Source organism: Dama dama, chromosome 25 (assembly GCF_033118175.1).
Source record: "Dama dama isolate Ldn47 chromosome 25, ASM3311817v1, whole genome shotgun sequence".
Lineage (NCBI taxonomy): Eukaryota > Metazoa > Chordata > Mammalia > Artiodactyla > Cervidae > Dama > Dama dama.
Window position 1 is genome coordinate 9,129,870 of NC_083705.1, and position 17,370 is coordinate 9,147,239.

Genomic DNA, 17,370 nt, shown 5'->3' on the forward strand with positions numbered 1-17,370 from the left:
AGAGGAGGCAACAGCCCATTTAGGCCAAAGAGCTGCCTGGGGAGAGGGTGGCATGAAAGGGAACGGGGACTGCTTCCAGCCCTGCCAGTGACTGGGGGAAGGCTGGTTCCTTCTCTAAGCCACAGATTTCCCACTTTTGTGGTTGGACTAGAGTGCAGGTCCTCAGTTTCTGTGTCATCAGAATCACCTGTGACACATTTGTTACAGGTGCAGATTCTCTTCTAGCCATGAGTGAGCGCATAAGCAGCATGGGATGTGCACACTATGGAACACTATTCAGCCTTGGAAAGGAAGGGCATCCCGACATATGTGACAATACGGATGGACCTTGAGATGGCACTTAGCCAAAGGAGCAGTTACAAGACAGACACTGTCTGATTCCATTCCTATGAGGCACTCAGAGAGGTTAGACTCATGGAAACAGAAAGTAGAGTGGTGACTGCCGGGGCTAGAGAAGGGGGAATTGGGAGGTACAGTTTCAGTTTGCGAAATAAAAAGATTTCTGGCGACGGATGGTGGTGATAGTCGTACAACAGTATGAACGCACTTACTGTACATTTAAAAATGCTTAAGATGGTAAATTTTGTGTTATGTGCATTTTGCCACAATTAGAAACATTTTTTTTTTAAAGTGTGGGTTTCCAGCTCCTTCTCCCCACCCGATTCTAATTTCATAGCCCTGAGACTTATATTCTCATAAGCCTCACACGCAAAGGGCCTCAGTGAGTCTTTGGAAGCAACCGCCTTGAGAACTCCTGGCTCCTTCCAGGCTCAGGGCTCGTCTGCGCGTTTGGATCTACGCTTCCGAGAGACCTGCCATGGGTACAGAACACGTCCTCCAGGCTGAGCCCCGTGACTGCGGTTCCTGGCCCCCCACCCAGGACCCCCTGTGCCCTGCCCTTCCGGTCAGCGAGGGACCTGGGGCTGGCACCCATACACTCCCTCCACATACCCCCCGACATCTGACCGCCTGGCCAGTGCCTCCCGTCTCTTCTCTCCAGGCTTCAGTGACTCCACCAAATCCTCCCACCCACCTCCATTTTCCTGCCACTAGGGAATCCATAATGGTTTATTCTCCAGCCTAGAAAGAAGATCCTGCCAGCGTGGCCATGTGGCTACCTCCACCCTGCAAGCTGGGCTCCAAAATGGTATCATCTTTCATTACATGGGATCATGCCCAAGTTTGACCCTAAGTCCAGCTGTCACGGGGTTGCCCTGGGTACCTCCCTTTTCCATCCACAGCACGGGGTTAACAATGTCTGCTCTGGGACTTGGAGGGCATGAGGAAGGTTTGGGAAATAAAGACGTCATGGAGATGCAGGGTTAGGGTTGCCTGGGTCCCCCCCCCCCCCTGCCGCCTGCCCGGCAGCCCCTCAGCCCTACCTGAAGCCCTGGGGGCAGACGCACGTGTAGCCGTTGACCGCGTCCACACACTGGGCCCCGTGGCGGCACCGGTGGGTGGCGCAGTCATCATCGTCCACCTCGCAGAGCTTCCCGCTGTAGCCAGGGAGACATTCGCACCTGCAACACAGCAGAGCAAGGCTGCTCCGTGGCCCGGCCAGCTTCCAGGCAGCCTCTCCTGTATCTCCCCTTGTCCTCAAGGCCCCTCGGCTCCTGCGAGCTCCCCAAAGCCCAGCCCACAGCCTGCAAGTCAGTGTCTGCCTGGTTTACACGCGGCACCTTATAGACTAGTTCTATGAAGACAGTGGTAGATCCCAGTCAAAACCTTGTCAGGAGCTGGCTGAGGGGCTCACGTTGCAGTGAGCCAGGTTTTGGCTCGGGTCTACCACTGTCTACATAGAACTAATATTCAGCTTAGCCCTCCTCGTGCACCGTTCACAGAGCGCCTTGCTGAGTGAGGTCTCTCAGCACCCAGTGAGCGAGGGTCTGTCCCACTCCAGTATCAGGAGGAGACCTGGGCTCCGGGAGAGCGGACTTGACTTCCCCGAGGCCCCCACAGTGTAACGATATTTCGTTTACGCTTGTGTGTGTCAGATGCTGCTCTCTGTGGATCTGCTACTCGTTGCCTCTCTGTGTTTCAATTTCTCCATCCTTAAATGTGGCTGACGATCAATACCTTCACCTCTCAAGGGTGGTTTAAGAAACTAAGCGATCCACTCTGTGCAGGTCCACACTGAATAAACAGGGTGAAATGTAGAAGGAGCTGATGAGGATGGTGAAGAAATGATGCTATTGGCACTTCCTTTGATTCTTCTCTATTGTTTATTCATTTTTCTCCCCCAGAGATTCAGGCTGATATAAATTCAGGCTGATATGAAATGTTACTCAGTCATAAAAAGGAATGAAATTGGGTCATTTGGAGAGATGTGAATGGACCTAGAGTCTGTCATAAAGAGTGAAGTAGAAGGAGAAAAACAAATATTATATATTAATGTGTATATGTGGAATCTAGGAAAAGGGTGAAGATGAACTTATCTGAATCTAGAAAAAGGGCAAGAATAAAGACTCAGACGTAGAGAACAGACATGTGGATACAGCGGGGAACAGGATGAATTGGAGAGTAGCACTGACATACATACATCACCATGTGTAAAACAGATGCTAGTGGGAAGCTTCTGTACCGCACAGGGCGCTCAGCTTGGTACTCTGTGACGACTCTGTGATGACTCAGATGGGCGGGATTGGGTGGAGTGGGAGGAAGGCTCAAGAGGGAGGAGACGTATGTATACCTATAGTTGTTGTAAAGCAGAAACTAACACAACATTGTAAAGCAATTATACTCAAAAAAAAGAAAGAAAGAAAAAACATTAAGCTGGGGAAAAAAAAAGAGACAAGGGTTAATCCCTTTGCCTTCGATAGATGCCTCTTGGTCTCCAGGGGAGAGTATAGAGCTATGGTTCAACCCAGGCCTTGCAGGCCTGCCTGCCTCTCCCAGAGGAGCACGATGTTGGCAGCTCCATTGTGTCCCTGCAGGCCCAGGTTTCAACCTGGCCAGAGGTGGCTGCTATGGGCAGCCTCCCTGAATGTGGGCCAGAAACATGCGTCTCTGGGCTCCTCTGTCTCAGGTGACAATGTGTCAAAGTCCCAGCAAGAAACAGACCACAGGTACCACCTTACTCACAAGGGCTCAAGCACACACACAGGCACAAATGAACACAGATCCTTCCTAGCTCCTCTCCTTCCTGCAGGGCCTTGAGCCCGCACACCTCTCTGGGGTCCCTGGCTGGATTTTACTGGGCAGAGTATGAAAAATAAACACAGCCTGTGCAAGTCAGAGGAGGAAGCTGGTACAGGCAGGGGAAGGTGTGCAACAGGTGGTGAGGTAGGAAGTGAGACCTTGGAACACTTATGTGATGAAGGAGCCCGACTGGGGAAGCAGCAGGACAAAGGATGGCCCTCCCTCCCCACTCTCCTTGCTCCACCCCTCTAGGATGAAGAGAAGTGGGCTGGAATCGCAAGTAGGTCCTGGTGCTGCCGGGGTTGACAGAACACGCTGGGTGCTGTGGATTCGTGGTAAGGTATGATACTCAGGGGCCCAGAGTGTCCCTGGAGGCGGGCAAGTTCTAGAATTTGAGAATGTATTGGGCCTGCATTCCGAAGCTGTGAAATCTCTAAGATCTGACCTATTCACCTTTACTTATGTGATGGATAAATTTGAAACACATGACCTACTGCTGCACCAGCAAGTGCAAACTTTCACAGCTTTGCCCCCACTCATCGTAATCTTTGAAAGAGACATCCTGGGGATGACTTTGTGGGAGTGCATGGGGCATACACTGCAGGCCAGGCCTCTGCGAGGGTTAAACCTGGCCCCGGTAGGAATATGTGCCTGTGTCTCCTGAATTCTAAGTACCTGCAGAGCAACTCAAGCTGTATGAGCTTCTCCGAGGCAACAATAGCTACTCACTACTTACAGGGGCAAACCCAGCCCAGTAGGCATGGAGTTCAAGGCTGCTGAAGTCTTCAAGAGGAATGAGGGAAGCCATGCTCCCTTGCAGATGAAGTAGTAGAGGTCTGGAGGCAGATGTGTTTACGGCCTTCTTTTCTTTTCAATGCTATAGCCCTCTCTACACCTGTGCTTCCTAAACAAAACCCCCAGGAGTCTTGTAAAAGTACAGCTTCTGATTCAGGGAGTCTGGGTGGGGCCTGGGAATGAGCATTCCCAGTAAGCTCCCATGGGATGCTGACGCTGCTGGTTCATGGACCTTATCTCTAATGGGAAGAATCCCTACAAAATTTCTTTATCGGCTAAAGACAAGGAACTGGTGGTATACCCCGCATTCCCTGTTGTTTTCAAATGTTTTGTGTTTATCTTTTTTTCTAAAGCATAAGGTTTATGCCATTTTGATACACATTTAACCTATTGGTTCTGGACAAAGAGGAGTAACCAAGTGACATCCTTGGTTTCAGGACAGCAGAAATGTCCAGACTGAGACGAGGAATCAGTCAGATCTGTGTCAGCCCTCACCCCTTCCGGCAGCATGCGCCAGCTGCTTGCTCCGCCTCACTGTGCTTCAGCCCACGCAGGAGGTGGTGACAGTTTCTACGTCCAGGGTGCCGAGTGTCACACGTGACGACGCAGAGCCTGACACAGAGGAGCCGGCCCCGCCAGCTCTCTCTGGCCCTGTGACGTTCAGTGTGCGGTGGCAGTTACTTTCAGGCCGTCCATGCTCACGTCACAGATACTGAGACAGTCCTATCTGCTCTGTTGAGTTGAGGCCTCATTAGAACAGCATACAAGAACTCCCCAAGGATAAACACCTTCAGACCTGGGCAAAGGCTGCAGTGACTGCGCTCTCTTTTGTTAATGTCGCTGGGGCTCGCCTGGGGATGCGAGTCATTATGGTGCTGGTCGGGGGTGGGGGGGCGTTGTGGGATAAAGTGAAAAATGTTGCACTGGGAGAAGGGGCTTTTGATTTAAACGCATCTTAATTAAAAAAAAAAAAAAAAACAAACAACATTATTGAGTTGGCCTGTAGACTTCGTCAAGATTCTAAGAGACACTGTGCGTAAATACATTATCTCAAGATTTTGAAAGCTAGACGGATTTCTTTCTGTTTTGTCCTTGAACTCAAGGAGGTCTTGGTTACAGTAGAGAGAGTTTCCAGGGACAGGAGCAGAGAATCAAGATCTGTGGTCCTAACTCCCTAGCACCCCAACCCCAGCCCAGCACCCTGGACCACTTCTGGCCAGTCTCCATGCTCACTGTGCTCATCCAAGCCAGCATCTTCTGAGCCTCCTTCCCATTGGCCGGGAACACCACTGATCTCCTTCCATCCACGGATATTCCACCCAGTCTTCCTAGCTCAGTGACCACCATGACCCCTTCCTAGGCATACCCAAACCATTCTGCCCGTCAGTCCAGTGGCCGCAGCTTTGGGTTCGAGTCTGTGCTTTAAGCCTCTCCTCCCAGCCGGTTGCTCGCCCCTCAGTTAAAGAGCAGCCCTGGTCTGAAGTCCGATCCTGGAGTGGGAGAAGCAGGGGCAGGCGGCAGAGGCATCTCTCGCTCTTCCTCACGCTGAGGTAACTGGTTACCCGAGAGCCTAGCTGGCACATCTCCGAGGGGATGGGGTCAGCAACGCAGACCTGAAGGACTTCAGCTTCCTCTATTCCCTCTGAGGCCAGAGCCCTGCACTCCTCTTACATTTCCCCTGGTCCTGGGCTCTAGGCTTCATATATCCAGATAGAAAAGGAAAACACAGGAAGACCTGCTCATGGCCCTGTCACCCTAACTTACCATGGACTCTGCTCTGCCTGCAGGCCCCTGCTTCTCTCAGCCCATCCCAATGCCACCCATCCTTTGGTGGTCACCTCAAGTCTCACCTCCTAGGGTAGAGGGATTCCCTCTCTACTCCAGAAGGTTATTCCCCCCTCCTCAGAATGCCAGCAGCACCCAGGACCTGAATCTAGGGCCCCAGGAATTCCTTCTTTTCTAAAGCTTTGTGTGGTGCCAAATTTCCTCCCCCAGGTCCATGGCAAGAGCCTCGGATAGAGGAAATAAGAAACCTCCTATACTACCCACCATCCTCACCACAATGAGGATTTGGGGACTGCAGTGGGTTGGCTGGGGGTCAACAACTGGAACCCATCGTTCTTACATTCTAGGATTCTAAGAGTTTACAAGTTCAAGTTTTGGAGAATCCATGAATCTAAGAGTCCACAGTTCTAAGACCCTGTGATCTCATAATGTCTGGGGCTTTCTAAGACCATGGGTTTGCAAGAAGTCCTGAGCTTGCAGTACAGAATCAGAGTCTCAGCACTCCCAGGCCTGAGAACTCTCTGCCACGTGGCTGAGAGCTGAACAGACTCTGAGTGATGATAGCTCCTGGGGACATCTAGACTGGAGTCTGACCTTGTGTCCTGAAGTGGCTGGAGATGCCGCTGGCTGACAGGCCCACCAGAATTCTCCTTTGAGGCTCGTAAGCAGAGGCACCGAGCTTCACACCCACATCCGTTATCCCTGCAGGTGGCTGTGAGGGTCACTTTGGGTGTCTTTGCTGAGAGCTTGTCTGGGGTCCCCCCCCAGAGCTGCTCTGGTCTCTGTCAGATCCCCCAATCCTGATTCTTTGGTGTCAGAGGACCCCACTTTCCCAACTCAGTGCAGAGCCTACTGGGAAGGAGGGGAGGCAGGTGTGTGGAAAGGAGCTTTTGGGGAGAGGAGTGTTCTTGACCAAAGGGTTCTGAGAGATCCCTCCCAATGTCAGACGATCCCAGGACCTGAAGGTCTCAGGATCTTCTCCAGAAGAGGCAATAGCACACTTTCACGAAGGAGAGTGGAGGGAGGAGGTGGGGACAGTGCCCAGGAGTGATTCCCCAGGGGCGCCCTTTGGTCTTCAGGCTCTGGAACTGCTGTCTTCTCCTGAGGCGGCCTCTTTGTGTATCCTTAGAACAGCTTGAGTGTGCCCCTGCTCCCCCAGAGACACTGCCCCAGTGGCCATGTCGCTGGACCAGTCGGAGCCCACACCCTGCCTCCTCCCCGCCACCACCGCCCAACACGCACGGGCACACGGGCTAGCAGCCTTGCTGGAGTCAGAGGGCAGGGTGGGCTGCATCTGGGGAATGGCACCTGATACCCTAGGGACTCTGCTCCCCCTGTGGGGTGGCTCCACCATACTAGCTCTGGAAAGAAAAGATGTGGTGACAGCCACGTGCTTTTCAATTCATTTCCCAGAATAATAGAAATAAAAGAAAAACAATAAATGGGGCCTACTTAACCTCAAAAGCTTTTGTACAGAAAAGGAAACAATAAACAAAACGAAAAGACAACACACAGATTGGGAGAAAATACTTGCAAATGATGTGACTGATAAGGGACTGGTCTCTAAAATTTACAAACAGCTTATGAAACTTAATAGTATCAAAACAAAACAACCCACTCAAAAAATGGGCAGAAGACCTGAACAGACATTTCTCTAAAGAGGACACATAGGCACATGTGTCCATAGGCACATGAAAAGATGCTCAACATCACTAGTTATTAGAGGAATGCAAATCAAAACTATAATGAGATATTACCTCACATCAGTCAGATGGCTAGCATCAAAAAATCCACAAAGAATAAATGCTGAAAGTGATGTGGAGAGAAGGGAACCCTCTTGCAATGTTAGTTGGAATGTAGATTGGTACAGCCACTATGGAGAACAGTATGAAGGTTCCTTAAAAAATTAAAAATAGAGCTACCAGATGAACCTGAAATCCAACTCCTGGGCATACATCCAGAGAACTGGCCCTACAAGATCCATGCAGCCCAGCGTTCACTGCAGCGCCATTTACAGCAGCCAAGACAAGGAGACAGCCTACAAGCCCACCGACAGAGGACTGGATAAAGAAGGTGTGTTTCATATTTACCATGGACTATTATTCAGCCATTGAAAAGAGTGACATAAGGCCATTTGCAGCAACATGGATGGAACTAGAGACTGTCATACTGAGTGAAGTCAGTCAGACAGAGAAGGAGAAATATCATATGCCATCCATCATAGGTAGAATCTAAAAAGAAATGATACAAATGAACTCATGAAGCAGACAGAGACTCACAGACTTAGAAAACAAACTCGTGGTTGTCACAGGGAAGGGACAGTTAAGGACTTTGGGAATATATAGGCTATTTTTAAAAAGGATAACTAACAAGGACCTGCTGTAGGGCGCGTGGAACTCTGCTCACTGTTACGTGTCAGCCTGGATGGGAGGGGAGTTTGGGGGAGAACGGATACATGTGCATGTATGACTGAGTCCCTTTACTGCACCAGAAACTATCACAACAGTGTTAATTAGCTGCTTTTGGTGTTAAAATAAATAAATACATAAAACTCAAGTGTTCTAACAGGAAAAAGAAAACGAAAACATGTGCTGAGAGAGAGGGAGGGAGGGAAGAGAAGGAAGACTAGGGAGGGGTCAGGGAAAGGGGCTCCCTCTCTCTCAAGAGAGGAGAGAACAGGGAGGACAGACACAGAGACGCATAAAGAAAGACACCGACAAAGAGACAGACAGTGAATTAGACCGTGACTAGTCAGAGGTATAGAAAAGCACATGCTAGCAAACAGGTAGTAGAACCAGAGAGAGTGGGGAAAAAAAAGGAAGGAACCCCAGAGCTTCTGCCTGAAACCCAGGCTATTGGAGCCAAATCCTTGGGACCTGGTGTCAGGCATGAATGAGCCTCACCTGAATTCTCTGTCCAGGGAGATGCACTTGGCCTCATGCTGACAGAGGTTCATCCCTGGCACACAGTGGTCAATCACCTCGTCGCACAGCTCACCTGGTGGGGCGGGTAGAGAGCCCAGGTGTCAGGGAGGATACAGGGGGATGCCCCAGCTAGGAGGTCAGGTTCATCCAGTCCCTGGTCAGGAGGCCATGGTATCAGGAGCCTGCCATTTATCCTCTAGGCATCTCCTTTCTTCTGTACCTCTGTCTCAATTTCCCTGGCAGTGACCACAAGAAGACCCCAGGACCTCTCTTGGGTACTGTTATAGCTTTACCATTTGGCTGTTTCACTTGATTATCCAGGGGCTGCAGCAGCTAAAACCACCCCTGACTGGGTGAAAGTCACTCACTTGTGTCTGATTCTTTGCAACCCCATGGACTATACAGTCCATGGAATTCTCCAGGCCAGAATACTGGAGTGGGTAGCTGTTCCCTTCTCCAGAGGATCTTCCCAACCCAGGGGTTGAACCCAGGTCTCCCGCACTGCAGGCAGATTCCTTACTGCCTGAGCCACCCAGGAAGCCCACCCCTGACTTTGGGCTGTGCTTATTTGTTTTTCATTCCACACTCATTTATGGAGCACCTGCTGTGTGGCAGCCCTCTGCCAGGGCCCAGGGACACTGCAGTGACCCAGTCCCAACCTCCCCCAAGGGTGTGTGTGTGTGTCTGTGTGTGTGTGTGTGTGTCTGTGTCTGTGTGTGTATGTGTCTCTGTGTGTGTGTGTGTGTGTGTGTGTGTGTGTGGTTGCGGGGGCGGATCTACACATAATCAGGCAATTATAACACACAGCTGTCTCAGCGTGATGATGGGAAAACCTGGTGGAAACTCAGGGGTTTCTTGGAGGGGCAGCCAGAGCTGAGCAGTGCAGTTCACCTGTTACAGACAAGTAAGCCCCGTGGATTTTCTCAGAGAAGAAAATATGCAAAGAATTTGAAGTTCTGGTCTCTGGCTACATCCCCTTTGAAATTCACAGGGCCAGAAAAATGCCTAACAGGTCATAAATACCCAAAGATAAAAGGCCTGCCGATAAGCCCTGGAAAACTCACACCACCAGAAAGCAGGAATGTGGGAGGTCAGACAGGCCTGCAGGGGTCAGGTTCCTGGAAGACACACCGCTGATAGCTTCCTCGCATTCCACCCAGTCAGGCCAAGTGGAGAGTGACGGAGAGAAACAAGCTTCCAGCCAGAGAGCTGTGGGGCAGGTGTGCCCAGGGCAGGGTGAAGGACAGTCTGAGGGTGGCTGGGGGAAAAGCGTGGCAGACAGAGCCCCAGAGTCGGCTCTCTGCTGCGGTGGGGGCAAGCGGACCCCACCCTGCTTTCACTGTGTCCCCAGCCTCTCAAGACTTCAAGACCCTCTCTGGGAGGGTACCTGTGTGACTTCTAAGCCTCTTCTGCTTATTCTCCGCCAGTAACACCGAGAGAGGTATATTCTCTGTGGGACACTTGTGACATTTTCTGGCACAGACAAAAACCTAGATGTCCCATTCTCAGGAACAAAGTACAATGAGTCAGAACTTCATCCCAGTCAATGGCAGACACAGGCAGGAAACTGCCTTCGTGAGTGTTCCCTTGGCAGCCCCCACCCCATCCATTCTCCCACTGTCAGCTCAGACCTGAATAAAGCATGAGCAAAGGCAAGTGCCTCTCAGTTGGCCTCAGACACCACTGGGGAGTCCAGGGCTCCCAAAGGAGGGGATGAACATGAACTAAATGAACAGAGAGCTGAAAGTTGGGGACCTGCTCAAAGTGGGGAGGAGTGAATGATTTGTGGGGGTGGGAGGGGGAGGGGTGGACAAACGAAGGGAGAGGGTCTTTGGGAAGTCTTTGAGAAGCCCCTCAGGGCATATTATGGGTTTTTTTGTTCTTTTTTTGGATTCAAGTCTTTGTCCAGAGGGGGAAAGGAGGTGGAGTTTTTGGAAGAAGCCTAGGAAGTGGTGGGCTTCCCAGGGGGAGCAGTGGTAAAGAACCTGCTGGCCAACACAGGAGACACAAGAGACACTGGTTTGATCCCTGGGTGGGGAAGATCCCTGGAGAAGGAAATGGCCACCCACTCCACTATTCTTGCCTGGAGAATCCCATGGACAAAAGCTGGCAGGCTACAGTCCGTGGGGCCTGCAGAGTCGGACTTGTCTGAGCACACACAATGGTCTCTTCTAACACATGACAAGCCCACCCAGGGCCCCACACAACAGCCCACTCCTGGGCGCCGGGGACTCACCCGTGTAGTTTGGTGGGCACACACACACGTAGTTGTTGACCCCGTCCACACAGGTGGCGTTGTTCTCGCAGTCGTTGTCCTCACAGTCGTCTGGGTTGATCTCACACCGCTGCCCCTCGAAGCCCAGAGGGCAGGAGCAGCTTTGGGGATGTGTGGGTGGGGTCAAGGGTCAGGGAGTGGGGGTAGGTTGGAGGGGCAGAGGGGAAGGTAGGGGTGGAAAATACAGTCAGTCATGCTTCTCCTCTGGATGGAAGTCTGAGGCCATTCTTGGGGCACACAAGGCCTGGAGTTCTGAGCGGGAAGACCTTTAGGAGCCTAAGAGAGCATTTGTTCTAGCCCCCTGCCTCCGGGCAGTGTTTCGTCTCTCCTGGCCCTGGGTGGCTGCCTTGCCTGGGGGCAGTTCCTACAGGCAATGCCGCCTTCACCACTCCTCAGCTGGAAGTGGTAGAGCTTTAATTCCTCCCTGTCTCTTAAGCGACCCTTCAGCTATGTTCTATGGGTAGTCTCTTTTGTAGACAAAAGGAGAAACAGCAAAACAAACTCTATACTTTTTTTTGTGACCTTCTACTCAAGGGCAGGTCATACATAGACTTTTGCCAAGAGAACGCACTGGTCATAGCAAACACCCTCTTCCAACAACACAAGAGAAGACTCTACACATGGACATCACCAGATGGTCAACACCGAAATCAGGCTGATTATGTTCTTTGCAGCCAAAGATGGAGAAGCTCTATACAGTCAGCAAAAACAAGACCGGGAGCTGACTGTGGCTCAGATCATGAACTCCTTATTGCCAAATTCAGAATTAAATTGAAGAAAGTAGGGAAAACCAGTAGACCATTCAGGTATGAGCTAAATCAAATCCCTTAGGATTATACACGGGAAGTGAGAAATAGATTTAAGGGACATCTGATAGACAGAGTGCCTGATGAACTATGAATGGAGGTTCGTGACATTGTACAGGAGACGGGAATCAAGACCATCTCCATGGAAAAGAAATGCAAAAAAGCAAAATGGCTGTCTGAGGAGGCCTTACAAATAGCTGTGAAAATAAGGGAAGCGAAAAGCAAAGGAGAAAAGGAAAGATATTCCCATTTGAATGCAGAGTTCCAAAGAATAGCAAGGAAAGATAAGAAAACCTTCCTCAGCGATCAATGCAAAGAAATAGAGGAAAACAACAGAATGGGAAAGACTAGAGATCTCTTCAAGAAAATTAGAGATACCAAGGGAACATTTCATGCAAAGATGGGCTTGATAAAGGACAGAAATGGTACGGACCTAACAAAAGCAGAAGATATTAAGAAGAGGTGGCAAGAATACACAGAAGAACTGTACAAAAAAGATCTTCACGACCCAGATAATCACGATGGTATGATCACTCACCTAGAGCCAGACATCCTGGAATGTGAAGTCAAGTGGGCCTTAGAAAGCATCACTACGAACAAAGCTAGTGGAGGTGATGGAATTCCAGTTGAGCTATTTCAAATCCTGAAAGATGATGGTGTGAAAGTGCTGCACTCAATATGCCAGCAAATTTGGAAAACTCAGCAGTGGGCATAGGACTGGAAAAGGTCAGTCTTCATTCCAATCCTAAAGAAAGGCAATGCCAAAGAATGCTCAAACAACCACACAGTTGCACTCATCTCACACGCTAGTAAAGTAATGCTCAAAATTCTCCAAGCCAGGCTTCAGCAACACGTGAACTGTGAACTTCCAGATGTTCAAGTTCGTTTTAGAAAAGGCAGAGGAAGCAGAGATCAAATTGCCAACATCCAATGGTTCATCGAAAAAGCAAGAGAGTTTCAGAAAAACATCTATTTCTGCTTTATTGACTATGCCAAAGCTTTTGACTGTGTGGATCACAACAAACTGTGGAAAATTCTGAAAGAGATGGGAATACCAGACCACCTGACCTGCCTCTTTTTTTTTTTTTTCTGACCTGCCTCTTGAGAAACCTATATGCAGGTCAAGAAGCAACAGTTAGAACTGGACATGGACCAACAGACTGGTTCCAAATAGGAAAAGAAGTGCGTCAAGGCTGTATATTGTCACCCTGCTTATTTAACTTATATGCAGAGTACATCATCGGAGAAGGCACCCCACTCTGGTACTCTTGCCTGGAAAATCCCATGGATGGGGGAGTCTGGTAGGCTGCAGTCCATGGGGTCGCTAAGAGTCAGACCTAACTGAGCAACTTCACTTTCATTTTTCACTTTCATGCATTGGAGAAGGAAATGGCAACCCACTCCAGTGTTCTTGCCTGGTGAATCCCAGGGACGGGGGAGCCTAGTAGGCTGCCATCTATGGGGTCGCACAGAGTTGGACACGACTGAAGTGACTTAGCAGCAGAGTACATCATGAGAAACACTGGGCTGGAAGAAGCACAAGCTGGAATCAAGATGGCCGGGAGAAATATGAATAACCTCAGATATAAAGATGATACCACCCTTATGGCAGAAAGTGAAGAAGAACTAAAAAGCCTCTTGATGAAGGTGAAAGAGGAGAGTGGAAAAGTTGGCTTAAAGCTCAACATTCAGGAAATTAAGATCATGGCATCTGGTCCCATCACTTCATGGCAAATAGATGCAGAAACAGTGGAAACAGTGGCTGACTTTTTTTTGGGCTCCAAAATCACTGCAGACGGTGATTGCAGCCATGAAGTTAAAGGACGCATACTCCTTGGAAGGAAAGTTATGACCAACCTAGACAGCATATTAAAAAGCAGAGACATTACTTTGCCAAAAAAGGTCCATCTAGTCAAGGCTATGATTTTTCCCATGGTCATGTATGGATGCGAGAGTTGGACTGTGAAGAAAGCTGAGCACCAAAGAATTGATGCTTTTGAACTGTGGTGTTGGAGAAGACTCTTGAGAGTCCCTTGGACAGCAAGGAGACCCAACCAGTCCATCCTAAAGGAGATAAGTCCTGGGTGTTCATTGGAAGGATGGATGCTGAAACTCCAATACTTTGGCTACCTCATGCAAAGAGTTGACTCATTGGAAAGACCCTGATGCTGGGGGGGATTGGGGGCAGGAGGAGAAGGGGACAACAGAAGATGAGATGGCTGGATGGCATCACCGACTCAATGGACATGGGTTTGGGTAAACTCCAGGAGTTGGTGATGGACAGGGAGGCCTGGCATGCTGTGATTCATGGGGTCTCAAAGAATCAGACACGGCTGAGCGACTGAACTGAACTCAAGGGCAGCTTTTTAATCGAGAGGAGGAGCAGGACTTAGTGGCCAAGATCAGGCTTTGCAACCAAGTTTCCTGGGTTAAATTCCACATGTGTTTCATCATCTGTTGACTGGGGGTACCATCTACCTCCAGGGTGATTGTAGGCATTAAATGAGATTATACAAGGAGAACGCTTAGAGGGGTACACAGCACAGAGAACATGTTAGCTAGATTTTGTTCTAGACAAAACCACACACCTCCTTAACCTTCCCTCAGGGATGACATTTCTCCCTATCATGTATCCCTGCTACTTCTGAGCCCACTCCTGCTTCTGGAAGATGAGGGGGTTGGGTGGGAGGACACGTTTCCTGCCAACACTTTCTGGTGAGTCTGGTTAAAAACACTATAGACCAGCATGACGCAATTCCTTAACTTGTCCCTGCAGTGTTAAACCTCTTGCATACAAACCTCATTCCCTCTCCTCTGCCTGGCCTTGGCCACAGCCCCAGGGTCAGGCTGCATGTTCGATAATAAGTCAGAAAAAAAATCAGTCAGTATTGCTAAAGGTTGGGCAGATGACAAGGGGTGAGAGGCATTGAGAGGGTGCAGGTGGAAGATGAGAGTCTGATTAAATGAACAATGAGAGTCTGATTAAATGAAATTAAATGAACAATACAGGAATCTCACTCTTCCCGTGGGCCACCCCCCTTGTCAGGGACCAGGGTCCTGTGTTCCAGCTCAGACCAAGAATCCCAGGCCTCTCTCCATTTGAAACTAAACTAATAGAAAGTGGATTTTTGTGGCCCTATTTCTTTTTTTCTCTGCACCCATGTGGTTTGTGGGCTCTTAGTTCCCTGACCAGGGATTGAACCCAGGTCCATGGCAGTGAAAGCCCAAGTCTTAATCACTTGGACCACCAGGGAATTCCCTTAGAATCCAAATTAATGTCCTTTTTTCTATGACCTGAAAAGTGGGTCACATTTTCTACAAAAGGCAGGCAGAAGGATTCTCGGGTCTGAGTTCTTCAACTCTTCGTGGAGCAAAATAAATTGACTCTAACTCTGTTCTCTTTTTTCTTCTTCTTCTTTCTCTTAGGGACCCTGGGCATTCATGAAGAAGGTCATTTCTTCAGAGCCACACGGGGGCAGGTTTCTGAAGGTTTAACATAGCACTGGTTTAACATAGCATTGCCTATTTTCCTGATATGAGTTATTTTCCTCTGACTCTCCTCGGAGAGGACTTAGGACTCTTAGGACTGCATGAAAGTGGGGTAAGCAGGGGCTGGTCAAGGGAGCAGAGGTTGCTCATGGACTGGACCAAGGGTGGGAAAGAGGTTAAAGTCTTTTGTCCTCACTGGAAACCTGGTGGGAGGTGGGGGGAGGAGGGAAGAGGGGATGTCAAAGATATCTCAAGAGCACTGTGTCAGCTGTGTGGACAGACAGCAAGTCACATCTCCTGTCCAGCCAGCCCTGCCAGCCTTTGCCTGTTGTGTGAGCAGACAGTCAATGTTTCAAGACCGGAGAAGCATTTGGATGAAGAGGTAGGTGATGCTTCCAGAATTCTGACTAGTCAGAGGTGTCACAGATTGAATTGTGTCCCTTCAAAAAGATATGTTGACATCTTAACCCCCCTCCCCCAAGCCTCAGAACGTGACCTCATTGGGAAACAGAGTCATTGCAGCTGTCATGAGCTAACTGAAGATGAGGTGACGTTGGGGTGGCATGGGCCCCAAATCTCACATGACTGGTGTCCTTAAGAGAAGCCAGTCATGTGGACACAGACCCAGGGAGAAGGCTGTGTGTGCAGCTGAAGGCAGAGACTACAGTGACACAGCTGCAGGTCAAGAAATGCCTGAAGCTGCCAGCAACCCTCAGCAGCTAGAAGGCGAGAAAGGAGCCCCTCCCGGTTTCAGAGGGAGTGTGCCCCTACTGAGGCCTCCATGCCGGGCCTCAGCCTCCTGAGCTGTGTGAGAAGCCGCTCTTTGGTTCCAGGCCCTCGAGCCTGCGGTCCTTTGTTATGGCATCTTGAGGTCACTGGACAGAGGAGGGACCCGGGAGCACAGGGGCCCTCCCTATGCCAGCCTGCCAGGTGCTGCCCTGGGTGGTGGGGCGGGGTGGGGGGCCCCACACAAGCTATGCATCCCAGGATGGGGGCCTCATTGCCTGAGCCCTGCAGCCCATTTTCCAAACCCTGTAGGTCTGGGCCGTTTTCCTTGAAAATTAAGTCCTAAAAAGTCCAATTCATCTGGATTTCCTCAGCGATGCAGGGTGCAGACAGACCCTTTCGCGTCCCCGCAGAGAGGGCAGTGACACCTGCAGGGGTGCCCCGGCCTCTTGGGGACGACGCGGGTGGGGACGGGGCCAGGCTCTCCGGTCCTGGAGGAGTGCTTCCTGGCTGAGGCCACGTGGCCACTGCTGCGTGCGCTCTGGGTGGCTTCTCCTCACGGCCACTCTCAATGGGGGAGAGTGGGTGGTTTGGCCCGCTACAGGCAGGAAAATGAGCTCGGCCTTGAATTTCACTTTTCCAGAGTTGAGTTTGATGGGGCTGACTTGGCAGATGGAGATGTGGGCAGCTGTCTTCCCCAGGGAGAACCTGGCACCCAGAAGCTGAATTTCTTTCACAGACCACATAGTCACCCGGCCAGAGGGCCTGTGGTTGTTCACTGTTTGTCACCTGAGTGCTCCGACCTCCTCACGCAGCACGGCACCCAGTGCCCCTTCCTTTGCTGCCTGACCCCCTGGCGCTTTGGGGGTGCCCCATGGGCCCGCGCCCCCTGATCTGCTCTTGCCAGGGTAGAGCCCGGGAAACTGGGCATCAGCAGGCCGCAAGGGGTGGGTGGGAAGCAGGAAGGCGCAGGAGGTTTGGCAGAGGCCCAGAGGGCCAGCTCCAAAGACAATGAGAAAAAAGTCTAAGTGTCTTCTACCTCTTCCCTTCCTGAGCTCTTAGGCCAGGGAGGAAACAGCAGGGTTGGAAGACTCAGGGATGAGTGTCAGGATATGTGACCCAGAGTAAATCAATCTCCGTGCCTCGGTTTCCCCATCTGTTAAATGGGGACAGGAACGACCTGTATCGGTTTCGGTCCTTGGGAGGATTTTTTTTTTCCCCCTTGGGAGGATTTAAATGAAATTTAGAGTTAAGTGCCTGGCACATAATGAGCATGTAATCAACACAGGAAAGAATAGTGGAATTTCCAGGCCGGCGGGTTTTTTGAGCTGTTGATTACCCTATCCTGCTGTGACTTCAGCCAGCAACTGTAGCTTCCCTTGGAGACCTCCTGGCTCTGGAGATAGACTCCCTGAATTCAGATGCCAGTCTG

At 50.4% G+C, this 17,370-nt stretch overlaps 1 protein-coding gene across 2 annotated transcripts in view; it reads right to left on the minus strand.

Annotated features, from left to right (window-relative positions):
* Window positions 1–17,370, minus strand: part of SLIT3 (slit guidance ligand 3) — a 722,104-nt gene that overhangs the window by 31,143 nt on the left and 673,591 nt on the right. For both annotated transcript variants that reach the window (XM_061129412.1, XM_061129413.1), the window contains 3 exons: window positions 10,879–11,018; window positions 8,622–8,715; window positions 1,383–1,520 (listed from right to left, as the gene is read on the minus strand). In XM_061129412.1, the coding sequence (XP_060985395.1) occupies window positions 1,383–1,520; window positions 8,622–8,715; window positions 10,879–11,018 (372 nt within the window). The remainder of the gene's footprint in view (window positions 1–1,382; window positions 1,521–8,621; window positions 8,716–10,878; window positions 11,019–17,370) is intronic.